Raw genomic sequence first — 14301 nt, 5'->3', positions numbered from 1 at the left:
GTGTGCGCGTGTGTGTGTGTGTGTGTGCGTGTGTGTGTGTGCATATGATACTTTTTTAGATGTTCAACAAGATATGTTATATGTATATATGGGAAACAAACTGCCTAACCAGCTGATAATATCAGCCACATGCTGTTACGCATTGGACTGCTGCAGCTCACAGTGGCTTTTGCACTAATCAAATGGTCAGTGGTTCGGAGCGCCAAGTGGCGCAGGAGGTTAAGCAGGCGCCCCATGTGTTGAGGCCGAAGTCCTCACTGCAAGCAGCCCCGGTCCGAATCCTGCTTTGGGCGGCCCTTTCCTGTCTCTCAACTGCACTATCTAATGAAGGTGTGAAAAAGCCCAAAAAAATATACTTTTAAAAAAAAAGGTCAGTGGTTAGATTTTCCAGCTCCACAATGCAAGAATACACTGAACCATAGTTTTCCTTGATAAACCATTAATGTGGCTGTCTTACAGTAGAATAGAGCAGTATGTGTAGACACACACAGAGAAATGTAATAGGCCCATATGACATTGTCCATATGACCACCACCTACCAAATATTGTGTAGGTCCCCTTTGCTGCCAACACACTTTGACACAGAGGGCACATGTTATCAGTTGATTCTACGGGCCACCGTAGAATCCTTAACTGGAAATGAGTCATTCATTTTACTGGTTTAATCCTGTTGTTTCAGTAGAGGCGCCTGCCACTCTGCAGTGTGTCTTCAGGAGACTGAGCATCAATTACATCATTTAAACTCCAGGCAATGACTGGTTGAAGCCTGCCTCCCTCCAACAAACGTGAATCACTTAGAATGAACTCTCCTCCACACCAAGAAAAGTCCATCAAAACAAAATCCCTTAGCTAATCAGAGTTCACAGAGTCAGTATCAGAGTGAAACCTGCCCAGTTTTAACAAGAACCAGCTAGATCCATGCAGCCTAACCCTAATCCTAACCCTCAAAATTCTATCAGACTGTCAATATATTAATTGTCTTTTCTTGACACTCAATATCTACTTCCTGCCTACTTCCATCCTCTGTTGCTCTTCTTCGTGTCTCTTGCCTTTTTCCTGAGAGTTTTTCTTTGTCTGATTGAAGAGTCTACGTACAGACGGGGTTGTGACGCTGTTTAGACAAAAAAGCCATCTAGGGCAAATTTGTGATGTTTGGCTATGTACAAAAAAACCAGGTACAGTACCACTATGCAGCCTTGCATCAAATAATGAGTCTCCATCACTGTAATGCAGAGGTCTTCAACAGGGGGTCTGCGACCCATAGGAGGTCCCCGAAGGTACTGCAGTAGGGTCGCAAAACTTTTTTATAGATTTTTTTTAATTTCTACATTTATATTTTCAGTAAAAACATTCAAAGTAAAAGGCATCTTTGCACATCTGTCATCGGACTAGGATCAGCTGATCCAGGCTTATTTGTGAAAAGAGGAATCCTGCATGCTGCGTGACTTGCAAAAATATTTTTAATTATAGCAACGTTATCAGAGAAAAAATTCTACAATATATGGCGCCCCTTCTTGGTATTCTATGAGAAACCTTCAACAATAGTTTTGGAGTAGCCAAAGGGTTATGTTGTGTTGTGGGTGGATGTTGGACAAAAAATCAAAAATGATCTTCCTGTGCAGTGATTGTTTTATACATGCTTTGTCAATAATAAAAAGACCATTGAAAGAATTATAGCAACGTTTCGGTCATACATACTAAAATAAAAACCTGTCTACTATTTGAATGGCTTAGTAGTGAATGCACAATAACAAGATACGTTTATACATTGCACTATAGGCCCAGTTTAAAATAAAACACAATTTTATACAATATACTTTATATAGTAAGGGGTCTCTTCTCCATGCCTCCAACAGTTTGGGGGTCGTTGGCCTGAAACACATTGAAGACCCCTGCTGTAGTGTGTTCACAGTTGTATATGTCATAACATTTGAATTCATGAACTAATTAGAGACATTTTTAAACATATAGTTCCTGAGGTAGTCTTATTGTGAAGCTGTACCGCACGTATGGTCTTTGATGACCCTCCTCTAATAACTAACATCACTTAAGACACACGTTCACATTTCACGTAAACAGGGTGTGCCTTTGAAATAACTGGACACAGTCTGGGTGTAGGATCTGTGACTCCCACAGTGGGAGGTAAGGCACACAACATGATTTATAAGTGCTAAGGTTCATCATGGTTTCCTGTACTGGAACTGAAAGTGACGAAATTTTTCTCTAGACTCATCAAAATCATCACGAGTTGACTGAGTGAAATGAGAAGCTGAAGTTTTAGAAGTTCTCTGCGTCATCCAGACCAAGCCCACCGGCTTCGGCTCCTATTTAACGCTCCTTCTGGTCGGAGTGTCACGTCTTTCGCTGGCCACCCTGTGGTTCCTCTGTGATGGGCTCGTGGCAAAGAGTTTCTGATAACTAAAGCCTAACAGGCAAGTACTTTTTTATATATATATTTCTGCAACCTTGAAAGAAAACACTTGACACATATAGTTTCAGTGGTTTCTTGACGTTCTTCTTTACGTTAGTCAAGGCAGATCTTGAGTAACTTCTGTGTTCTGAATCTGTATTTGTTTTTATCATACTCTTGGTTCATTTAGCTATTTATCTGATCACAGCTGATTCATCAGGGCTTAACGTAAATTGATTTTTACTCTTGTATCTAAGTGAACCTCTGGTGAGCTGCTTTCTTGTGTCACCACTTCACTTTTTGCAGTGTTTGGCTTGAATCAACAGAATATGTTGTGACTGACATTCATTGTCAGTCACAACTGCTCACAGATTTATATCACCTTTTTATTTATATCACAGAATAACTTCTCCTCCTATTCCTATACCATATTCTTCTTGTCGGTGTTACTAGACTTTCTTCTGGTTACTTCTCATTTTACTTGAGGAACATTTTTTTTTACATACAATTTCAGTCACCAATGTGGCTATATACACCTCATTGACTATGAAAAGGTCTATATTTTCCTCTTCTCCTTTGTTTTATCAAGAAGAGGAAGATATAGTTGTTGTTTTAAGAACCAAAAAAAGAAGGAAAAAGCTTCTGATGTATTGTATTTTGTATTTGTATTTTTATTGTATTTCCATGTGTTGTGAAGATGTTTTCTGAAGGTGTTTTGCTCTAAGAACCTCTGTAGGTCTACTTTATTGAAATCTAAACTTCTTTATTATATTCATCTACTAGATCTCCTAAACTTAAATGATGCTCTAGATTCTAAATGATTTATTATCTTTTTTTTTCACCATAGGTGTGACGTCTGTGTGTTTCCTCTTCACTTTGGACAGACATTAGTTTCCAGCCATGGGTGACTGGTCTTACCTGTCCGCTTTACTAGACAAGGTCCAGTCTCACTCCACTGTGGTGGGGAAGATCTGGATGAGCGTCCTCTTCCTGTTCAGGATCTTCATCTTGGGCGCTGCTGTAGACAAAGTCTGGGGGGATGAAGTATCAGAGTTCAAGTGTGACAGCCAGGAACCAGGATGCGCACACGCCTGCTACAACTGGATGTTCCCAATATCCTACATGCATTACTGGGTCCTGCAGATCACCTTTGTGTCGACGCCCACTCTGGTCTACCTGGGCCACGCTGTCCACATTATCCACAAAGAGAGGAAGATGATAGAGCAGCAGAAAAAAAGCCCCAATGAAAATGGGTTGAAGAAACCCAAGTACACAGACGACAGGGGGAAGGTGAAGATAAAAGGCATCCTCTTCTGCACTTACATGACCCAGCTGGTGGTCAAGATCCTCTTGGAGGTGGCCTTCAGCGTGGGCCAGTTCTACATCTTTGGCTCTGTGTTCTACGAATCATACTTCCACTGCAAACAGAGCCCACCTTGTGCCGTTTCCACTGGAGCCCAGTGTTACATGTCCCGTCCCACAGAGAAGACCATCTTCATCATCTTCATGCTTGTGGTGTCGGGTATCTCAGTGCTACTCAACATCATCGAGATCATCTACCTGCTCTGCAGCAAGAGGAGAGAAGACAGGAGACGGCTTCAAGTTGCGAAGCACATATCCAGTTTACAGCCACAGCCGTACCCGTCCAACCCCGGCTGGGTGGGCATGAGCAGCCAGTATGGCTTCCCACTGTTGCCGCCTCCGCCATCTCCGGGCCCGACAGAGCTCTGCATTGACGACAAGAAAGAAAAAGACTCTTGATTCATCACTTATAATAATTAATGCTGAAGGTGTTTGCTCTTTTTGGTCTTTTTCTTCATTCAGTCTCCTTTGAATTTTTTTTATTTTTTATTTTTTATCAGTGAGTAACCAACATTTGTGGTTCAATTGAATGACTGAATTGAAAAAACAAATGTGTCACAAATGTTAAATCAGGTTTTAAAATCATTATTATCATTATTATGTTTACTATATTGCAATAGTTCATATTTGTTTCTGTAATGACAATATGAGTCAAATGTGCTGTTAAAAGTGTGTAACTAATATACATTTTATACATTATACATGTTACAAAGAAATAAAACGAGAAACAACATGGGAAATCAGGACTTTCCATTCTAAATGAAGAGATAACAAAACACACAGTGTATCTGCAGCTGTTCAGGCTACACTGAAGCCAAACAGCAGGGTACCCATAGAAGAACATCTACAATATAGTGGTTTGGACTGGAGGGTGGGTTTTGCAAGGGGTGGAGTAATAAACTTCAATGAATGATGTGCAGGAGGGTTTTAGACTTGTGATGTAACATTTCGACAAATATGAACAAATATAAATGACACTGACCTGCCATCAGTCTGCTGTAACTCCAAACAAGGAGCTGCCACATCAAGAAACAACTAGGCCACTCATTGGCTCCAACCTCCTGGCAGTGTGTTTGTGGGGACTCCAAGGTAAAGTGGTCAGGGTTAGATCAGTACGAGGATCAGTGTTTGTGTTTTCTCATCCCATTAGATAAGACTGTGACCTGTCTGTATCAAAACCCTGTAATAACCCACCTACACCGCATCAAGTCCACCACTAGGTGGTGCTCTGGACTAGTGATGTGAAGTTATGGAAACCAAGTGGTTCAACGGAAAGTTACAAAACTCACAGCAGTGTTTTAGTTTGACTGCAGGAATGAGTGTTGCAGTGGATGTATTTATATGTATGGGTGATAAAGATAATTCTTTCCAAAAATAATGAGATGTTATAATTCATCTGGAGAGAAACATTGAAGATACATAAAATTTATATCACAGCTCAAAGGTAGGTGAGATCAGGTATGATCAGTGTAGTCAGTGTGTTGTTGTACATAGGCTACAGTTCTTCAATGCTAGAGATAAATGTGCTTTTTGGGTTCAGGTGAGTCCAGTCTGCTCTAACATCACACACAGTCAGAGGATGAGAGAGGATCCAGATCTTCTTTTGTAAAAGTATCAGGACCAAAGATACAATAGATGAAGCTCAGAATGATTTGGCAGTGCTGTTACTCCTGTCTTAGATCTTCTATATGGACTAAATAATGATCTTGTTTGAACTGATAGTCAATGGATGGTGCACAGTGAGAGCAGCTGCAGGTATCGCCTGGTGGTTTAACGGTGAGACCAGAAGATCTGCAGTAACAGAAGTGTGAGATCCACTTTAAACATGGCCGGTGTTTCAGGAAAAAAAGAAAGAAAAAAAAAGCTCCGTTTCATCCGCTCCGATGTTCTGTCAGCACATCTGGAGCTGGTTGCTCAACGCACACATGAAACAATACAGTCCTGCGTGCGTCCACACCTTGGCGTATTTACCCATGCAGCGAGTCTCTCCTTGTGTCCTCCCCGCAGACCGGGGTCGGCCCTGACGTAGGGATCAGGTGACTGTGAACTTCGCTGAGGAGACTCTTAAAAGGGATTTCACCATCGTCAGGGGGAGAGACTGGTACAAGTGGCGGACAGAGTCCCAGTGGGCCCCTCTTCTCTCGCTCTCAAACTTCCCAGGTAAGTTTCTGATGGATCTGTGTGCGGCAGAGACGCGGACGCTTCTCCTTCTTCCTCCTCTTCTCCTTCTCCTCCGTCTCTGCTGCTGCTGCTGTCTCACTAACTCTGAAAAGTTTCCCTCTGCTTCTCCTACTCCGTGGTTCACTATTCACTCCTCACTCCAAACTCACATCTACAGGGTGAAAACTAGAGAAAAGCGTTTCTTCATTCACTTGTTTAGCCTATAACTATTATTTTTTATTTATTTCATAGACTAGACTAGAAACTGAAGTGTGAAGTTTTCTTTTCTCCCCTTCTTCTTTCCTGTTGTTGTGACTTAAGCTGTAACCGGGGCAACTCTGTCCTCTGGACTTTTTAAAGTGAGGAAACGTGTGTTTTACCCCTCAAGGATTTAGAGCCCGGTTACTAACAGATGAGTTGAGTTGAGATGAACAGGGAACAACTGCTCCATCATGTACAGCGGGGAAAATAAGTATTGAACGCGTCAACATTTTTCTCAGAAAATATATTTCTAATATAGCTATTGACATGAAATTTTCACCAGATGTCGGCATCAACCCAAGTAATGCACACATACAAAGAAATCCGAACATTAATGTCCATAAATTAAGTTATGTGTAATAAAGTGAAATGACACAGGGAATAAGTATTGAACACATGAAGAAAAGGAGGGGCAAAAAGGTATGGAAAGCCAAGAAAACAGCTGGAGTTTGTCAGTATTTAGAATGTAATCCTGTCTCCTATCAGTGCAAAGTAATATCTGCTGGTTTAGTCCTGATTGATGCCTTTTAAAAAGGTTTCTCACCACCAAGGTGTCAGACAATAAGAATTGCATGGTGGGCAATGGCAAAGGGCTGTCTAAGAGCTGTCTAAAGACCTACACAACCTTACTATTGCAAAACAGGAGTCAAAACAATAATCAGAAGGGTTCCCTAACAGTCCAGGACACTGGTGGAGAGCTTCAGACAGACCTGGGATCAGCAGGTACAGTTGTTTCAGAGAAAACAATAAGTAATGCACTCAACTGCCATGGCTTGCATGGTGTGTGTGCATGGAGGCCATGATGGTTGAGTGCATTACTTATTGTTTTCTCTGAAACAACTGTACCTGCTGATTCCAGGTCTTTCTGAAGCTCTCCACCAGTGTCCTGGACTGTTAGGGAACCCTTCTGATTATTGTTTTGACTCTTCTGTTTGAAATCTTTGGCTGCGTAGGTCTTTAGACAGCTCTTAGACAGCTCTTTGCCATTGCCCACCATGCAATTCTTATTGTCTGACACCTTGGTGGTGAGAAACCTTTTTAAAAGGCATCAATCAGGACTAAACCAGCAGATATTACTTTGTACTGATAGGAGACAGGATTACATTCTAAATACTGACAAACTCCAGCTGTTTTCTTGGCTTTCCATACCTTTTTGCCCCTCCTTTTCTTCATGTGTTCAATACTTATTCCCTGTGTCATTTCACTTTATTACACATAACTTAATTTATGGACATTAATGTTCGGATTTCTTTGTATGTGTGCATTACTTGGGTTGATGCCGACATCTGGTGAAAATTTCATGTCAATAGCTCTATTAGAAATATATTTTCTGAGAAAAATGTTGACGTGTTCAATACTTATTTTCCCCGCTGTATGAGGAGCAGAGAGTTCAGAGAGGCTCTTTGTGCTGGACTCTATTGTTCTGCTCTGTCCTCTTCACTTCCATCAAACAAACTCAATCAAGTAGAAAGTGGCGGGATGTTCTCTGTCTGATAACATAACACTGACAGTGTTCATCCCCTCATTGTTCGGTCCTCATCAGAGAACATCCACAGTGGGGGTGAGTCAGGGAACAGATCCTCTGCTCCACAACTTCAGGTTCAAGTTTTCACTTGAGTTAAAGTACAGGAGAAGTTGATTTCAGACATACCCCAAGTAAGTTTAACGTTTTTATTATCTTAATGCCAATACGTAGTGTTGTTTCACATTTACAAAGCCTGGTGATTCTGGAAAAAAGCCTACTTTTGAACCTGGAGAATAAAACTACTGCAGAATATAAAACAAAGCTTATAGAAACGTCAATTAAATAGACAATTGAATCAACAACAGCAAACAAGCAGTTTATCTGGAAATAAGCAAACATTAAATACCTCAACGTTCCCTCCAATGTTGGACAGCAAGTGTCCGTATGGAGGGATGAACTTTGTTCGTGTTAAACACAGCAAACGTTTAAGGGATCTTTACTTAACTGAAGAATTTTAAACATGAACTTGAAGCTTATTCTGCTTTATCTTTACCGAACAGAAGGAACTGGTTGTGATTTACTCTCCTGTGTTTAACCCAATTTGTTGCCTCTCACATTTACACAAATTTAAAAAAGTTTTAAGGAAGGGTGCGTCACAGAACTGTTGTAGACTCAAAAGTACCATATTTGTATTTTAAGTGTAATGGGGTTTACAGAAGTTTAATATATAAAAAAAACTTGAGTAAAGTACAGACTGTGGAGAAGTATAATGAAAGTCCCATGGTAAATGTACTTGCTGCAGGTGATTCCTTCACAGGTCACAGGACAGACTGGACCTAGTTTATCATGAGATGACTGAGAGCACATGCAATTAGTCCGGCACCATGTGGCTCTGACTTGAGGTTCCTACTAATCCGCATTCAGATCCTCAGGAAGGAGGAAAACATCTGTGAACGTGGATCTGTTTTTACATCCTATAGGATCTGATCGAACCGTGCAACAGCTCTGCTTATTTGTTTTCATATCATACTCACAGGAGACAGTCAAATGTCTCCTGACAAGTGTTGAGAGACTGGATTACCTCTGTGGTACATCATTTCGGTCCAGTGAAAATCACTGTGGACGGACCTCTTCTCCTGTATTTGTTCTGGATGTAACAGTTTGTTTAATTTGAAGCAGTTAGTTGAAATATCAGTGGTGTCTGCCTGTCAGAGGAGATCAGCAAGACTTTCTGTGTCTCTTCACTGCTTATGCAGCACAGCGGTCAGTTTGACCAGGGGGGGCACTAGTTGTCAGGAGACGGGGGCCCAGATGATTTCAGTGCCATAGAGAGTGCGCCCCCATCTGATTTAGCGGCGTTTAAATAAAACGGACTTGACTTCAACTAGTCTCTGGTCAGTGTTTGTGAGTGTATTGTACTGGCCCGTGTCCTCCTGCTTCACAGGAACTCTTTGAGGGCTGTATTTTTGTCTGTGTACTGATTTTCCCACAGGAAGTGTTGTGTGTGTTGTGTGTGTGGATCAGAGGAAAAGACTCACCACAGGCCTTCCTGACCAGATTCAGCTGCAGCATCTGCTCTGCCACACACACACTTATCAGATTGGGTACACACACTGGCTTTTCTCCAGAAACCTCATTCTGAGCAGCCCTCAGTAGGTCTATTGCTCTGTGGATGACCCAGCTCCATGTCTGTCTGAACCCGAAGCAGATCCTGTTGTTCCTGTGCAGCAACAGCAGGAATAAATATGAATAGAACATTTTTCACTTGAGCAAAGTCCGACACAAATGTTTGGGAAGAGGCCTGAAGCCGTAGGAGCAGGTGTGTTCTGCCTGGAGGAGGACGTTCTTATGTTAATCTATAGCGTGTTGAGTGGAGTGTTTAAATCGCCACATCTGATCGGTCATTTTCCATCCACGGCCATAGGGGTCAACAGACTCTCTGTGGGTCCTTGATCCTGGGATTTAAGTTTTCTTAAACCCGTTCAGTTCAATCTTTTACTTTCTTTCTTTCTCTCTCTCTCTTTTTTTTTTGTTTTTTTGACGACTACTCACAATGTCATGTCACACTGTGTTGATTTAAAGGCAGTGGTGCATACACGCTGCTGCTATCTAATTGGATTAGTTTGCAATGACTCATTTTTCTCTCCACCAGTAATGTTGCTTTATAATCACGGACTTGTTGCTCAAAGTAAAACATGTCTCAGTGCTGATGACGTTAATCTCCCCCAAAGGCCTTGTGTCCTGTTTGTTTATACTGTGTCTATTTGAACCCACCCACATGCATATATTATATATATTATTGCCTTTCCATATGTAAAATGTATGTACATAAAAAACTTTGTTTTGACATTACGGTCGTAACCTGTCATAAAATGTGCAAAAAATCATCATCATTCATCATTAATATTTTAAATATACATATAAAAAAATTTTTCATTTAATCTTAAAGGTAACATATGCAACCACATTACACATGACACATGTAATGAATGCATTACATTTCTGTTTGGGTGAAAATAAGTAACAACTTTTTCTTTCTTTCTTTCTTTCTTTCTTTCTTTCTTTCTTTCTTTCTTTCTTTCTTTCTTTCTTTCTTTCTTTCTTTCTTTCTTTCTTTCTTTCTTTCTTTCTCCAGCTAACACTCCCTGAGAATGGGTGACTGGAGTGCTCTGGGTCGTCTGCTGGACAAGGTCCAGGCCTACTCTACTGCTGGGGGCAAGGTCTGGCTGTCGGTCCTCTTCATCTTCAGGATCCTGGTCCTGGGCACCGCGGTGGAGTCGGCATGGGGGGACGAGCAGTCGGCCTTCAAATGCAACACCCTGCAGCCTGGTTGTGACAATGTGTGCTACGACAAATCTTTCCCTATCTCCCACGTTCGCCTCTGGGTCCTCCAGATTATATTTGTGTCGACACCCACGCTCCTCTACCTGGCTCACGTCTTCTATCTGAACAGGAAGGAGGTGAAACTCAACAGGAAAGAGGAGACGCTTAAAGCTGTGCAAAACGATGGAGGTGATGTCGACATCCCACTGAAGAAAATTGAGATGAAAAAGCTAAAGTATGGCATTGAGGAGCATGGCAAAGTGAAGATGAAGGGGGCTCTGCTCAGAACCTACATTGTCAGTATTTTCTTCAAGTCAACGTTTGAGGTGGGCTTCCTGCTCATCCAGTGGTACATGTACGGTTTCACCCTCGCTGCAGTATACACCTGCGAGAGGTCTCCATGTCCACAGAAGGTGGAGTGTTTTCTGTCCCGACCCACAGAGAAGACGGTCTTCATCATCTTCATGCTGGTGGTGTCGCTGGTGTCCCTGCTCCTCAACATCATCGAGCTCTTCTATGTGTTTTTTAAGAGGATCAAAGATCGTGTGAAGGGGAAACAGCAGACCACGCTCTTCCCTGGTGCAGGAAACACCACGACCAACACCGCCAAGTTCGCCTACTACAACGGCTGCTCCTCCCCGACCGCTCCGCTCACGCCCATGTCTCCCCCGGGCTACAAGATGGCGACTGGGGAGCGGGGAACCGGCTCGTGCCGCAATTACAATAAGCAGGCCAACGAACAGAACTGGGCCAACTACTCCACGGAGCAGAACCGGCTTGGCCACAATGGTGGTGGAGGAAGCACTATTTCAAACTCCCACGCACAAGCCTTTGACTTCCCCGACGACACCCAGGAGCACAAGAAACTGTCCTCATCGGCGGGACATGAGATGCAGCCGCTGGCGCTGATGGATGCTCGGCCCTGCAGCCGGGCCAGCAGCCGCATGAGCAGCAGAGCCAGGCCGGACGACCTGGACGTGTGAGACCGGGTTCCTCCTCCTCCTGGCTACAGGATGTGCGGCTGGAGCCAGAGAATCAGGAAACACTCCATCACAAAGGTTGATATATAAGAGGGACTAACCTCGATCACTGTCTTCAGCATAGAGACTCTTAGTCAATCAAAGAGACGTTTTAAACTAATTATGTAACACTGTCAAAGGTACAAATTACAAATATTTTTTCAATGACATTTACCGTTAACCTTTGTTTTTTTTAGTGGAGCTAACCCAGCTGCGAGAGAATTTAACAGGCACAGGGACGGGGGAGTGACCAAGGTGCTCATTACAGTAGAACCAGTCACTGATCGGCTCCGCAACCGAGGACCATGCTCTGACAAAGTGACTCGTTCGGTTTTCCATAGTTCCTCTCATTTCCATAGTTTCTTGCTTCTCTTCCATACTGGCCGCTGCCTCAGCTGAGTTACAACAGTGTGCCTTCTCAGCAGGGTCTGTTTAATGGCAGACACTCATTAACACCTCAGGCCTTAGTTCATCCCATTGATCAGCAAGTACTGTCCCTATCAAGTAAACTCATCCAATATGGCAAAAAAAAAAAAAAAAAAGCCCCACACCCACATGATGTTAATCTCCAATTCAGCCAACTGATCTAAAGCAGCAAAGTTCATTCTCATTAGAGCTGCAGCCGTGACGAACCCTTTCACTGCGTTCAGCTCAGATTCTCAGAGAGGACTTGGGTCAGGTACTTTGAACAAACAAGGACCTCATCACTGCTGTTTGACGGACAGTCAGCTGCTCTTACATTTTGCTTGTGTAATAAAGCTGAATATATCTGCAAGCCAACATTATTAATACATCTTAACTCACATCCTAGCTATCTTAACCAAGTCCCCGCTGTAGACAGAGGTTAGTGACTTATACAGGAAGGTGTGGAGGAGAAGCTCAGTGTCACTCGTAGTGAATATTTATTGCTTGGCCTTTGTAGGACACCTACCACTAAGAGGAAGAATTGACTACTATCCAACATCTCTCACTCATAGATAACATATTCCATTAACTCCCAAACCAACTGTATATTTATTGACAGTAAAAAAAAAACAATTTGTATTTTTTTTTCTTTGGTAATTTCGTCAGTCAGAGAGGACTGTTTCCTGATAAACTTTGAATTTATGAGATCTGATGTTTTCATTTTGTGGTTTGATTTGTCTGTTGCGGTGTGTGTGTGTGTGGGCGCGGCACTACGTGGGGTCCATGGAGAAAGGCTTTATCACTGTCATCCACTCTTTTTTTTTTATCATCCTCTATGGGCGTTACAGTAGAATGATTATCTGTGTTTTACATAGTGGAGTGAATGATTTCCTGGTTCTGTAGGTACTGTTTTGTTTCAGACTCAGATGTAATCTTTGCTGCTTGAGAAATAGATATTTAGTACTGTAAATCAAGCTAACTGTGTCACAATAAAAATGTGAGTTTTTAGAAGACTGCTTATAGATCTGGACTAATATTTAGTCATTTATATTAAAAATGGATGCCAATGTAGCTCCCCAACTCCCCAACAGTAGGATGAATCTCAATCTGGGCTTCTTTTCTTTCTTTCTTTTTTTTTTTTTTTTTTTTTGCTTTTTCCTGTTTTCATTCATCATACATCATTTCGTTGGTACTTACATGTGTCATGGATCTATGGACTACAGCGGTGTTTTGCACTGAGATCTTGGTGATAGAGTTGTAATGTGGTGCATACAGTTATGGTAAATGCTTTTTCTAATACACACTACTAATTTATTTTATAACCAAAATCATTGCAGTGCATCCCATCAGACATCTGAACACTGGTTTCATTGACTGGTTCTGTGAGAGATGTCAACTGACAGAACAGGAGCAACAGTCGCGCATTGTGGTTATTCAGACAATGCTAATCCATGGGGATCCACTGTTGTACAGTGTAAGTGCATGATAGCAAAACACAAACCCATTCATTGTATCTGTGAATAGCTATTTTAACCAATAAATATTTTCTCTTTCTTAATAACTGATTGGTTGGATTTATTGTAGATCCTGTCTTTTTTGTGTTATGAATGAATCAGTGTTAGTTATTTTCATTTAGCTTTTCACTTTAGACAAATACATATTAGATTTGCAAAGGTTGCCATTTCTGCATATTCCACTTACATACTATAATGACATCTTATATATAATAGGTTAAAGGTCATATCCATCCATTGGTTGCCAAGACTGGCAGAGAGGGTCAAACACAGCACACAAGCTCACATTCACTTTAGTCATCAGTCCCATAGTTTACATGTCTTAAAGTAAGACTGTGGGAGGAAGCTGGAGAACCTAGAGAGAACATATACCATCAAAAAGCCTCCGGGGCAGAGGATCGAACCTAGAGTCTACCCGCTGTGAGGCAGCAGTTCTAGCCTGTGACTAACTGTGCCACCCCAAAGACTATAAATCCGCTGTGCAGCCCTAAAAGCCATATTTACACACTTTATATCTTTTATTGAATCACTTCAAAGTCTAGTAAATGAGTCACATAAATGAGTCTAATGTGAACTGCAACGTCTTTGGTTGGTGGGGGGGGGGGGAGATACAGTTGTGACACAGTAGCTTTAGCTCTTGTCCCAGTTCTGGTTTGGTTTTAAACTGTTCAGCAGGGTGCAGCTAATTTAAAAGGTAATGTTTTCTGGATTTAGTCTCAGTTTCATTGTGGCGAAAAGGTCAATGTTTATAATAAAAACGAACACTGACACATCAAACACCGAGCAGGAATCTCATCAGAAGCAGTAACTGTCCTTTCACCTAATATGGTCCTATAAATAAATGAATAAATAAATATCTTTACATTTTAAGAGAATAAAACA

The 14301-nt window shown here is 41.8% G+C and overlaps 2 protein-coding genes across 2 annotated transcripts; both read left to right on the top strand.

Annotated features, from left to right (window-relative positions):
- The first annotated feature begins 3261 nt into the window (after positions 1 to 3261).
- On the top strand, positions 3262 to 4260 carry LOC311007840 (gap junction Cx32.2 protein-like). The gene has a single exon (XM_084001197.1). The coding sequence runs from the start codon at positions 3311 to 3313 to the stop codon at positions 4169 to 4171; it is 861 nt and encodes a 286-aa protein (XP_083857323.1). The 5' UTR covers positions 3262 to 3310; the 3' UTR covers positions 4172 to 4260.
- Positions 4261 to 5849: 1589 nt separating this feature from the next.
- gja1b (gap junction protein alpha 1b) lies at positions 5850 to 12959 on the top strand. The gene is made up of 2 exons (XM_084001196.1): positions 5850 to 5932; positions 10294 to 12959. Exon 2 carries the CDS (start codon positions 10310 to 10312, stop codon positions 11462 to 11464), a length of 1155 nt encoding a protein of 384 aa, XP_083857322.1. The 5' UTR covers positions 5850 to 5932; positions 10294 to 10309; the 3' UTR covers positions 11465 to 12959.
- Positions 12960 to 14301: the final 1342 nt, after the last annotated feature.

The sequence above is a fragment of the Trachurus trachurus genome, assembly GCF_905171665.1.
Source record: "Trachurus trachurus genome assembly, chromosome: 24".
NCBI classification, from domain to species: domain Eukaryota; kingdom Metazoa; phylum Chordata; class Actinopteri; order Carangiformes; family Carangidae; genus Trachurus; species Trachurus trachurus.
The sequence above is the reverse complement of the archived record's forward strand: the minus strand, read 5'-3'. Positions and strand labels throughout refer to the sequence as shown.

What these genes read in the sequence shown, in the direction of transcription:
- LOC311007840 (XM_084001197.1), top strand. Translation starts at nt 3,311, where the DNA reads ATGGGTGACTGGTCTTACCTGTCCGCTTTACTAGACAAGGTCCAGTCT.
- gja1b (XM_084001196.1), top strand. Translation starts at nt 10,310, where the DNA reads ATGGGTGACTGGAGTGCTCTGGGTCGTCTGCTGGACAAGGTCCAGGCC.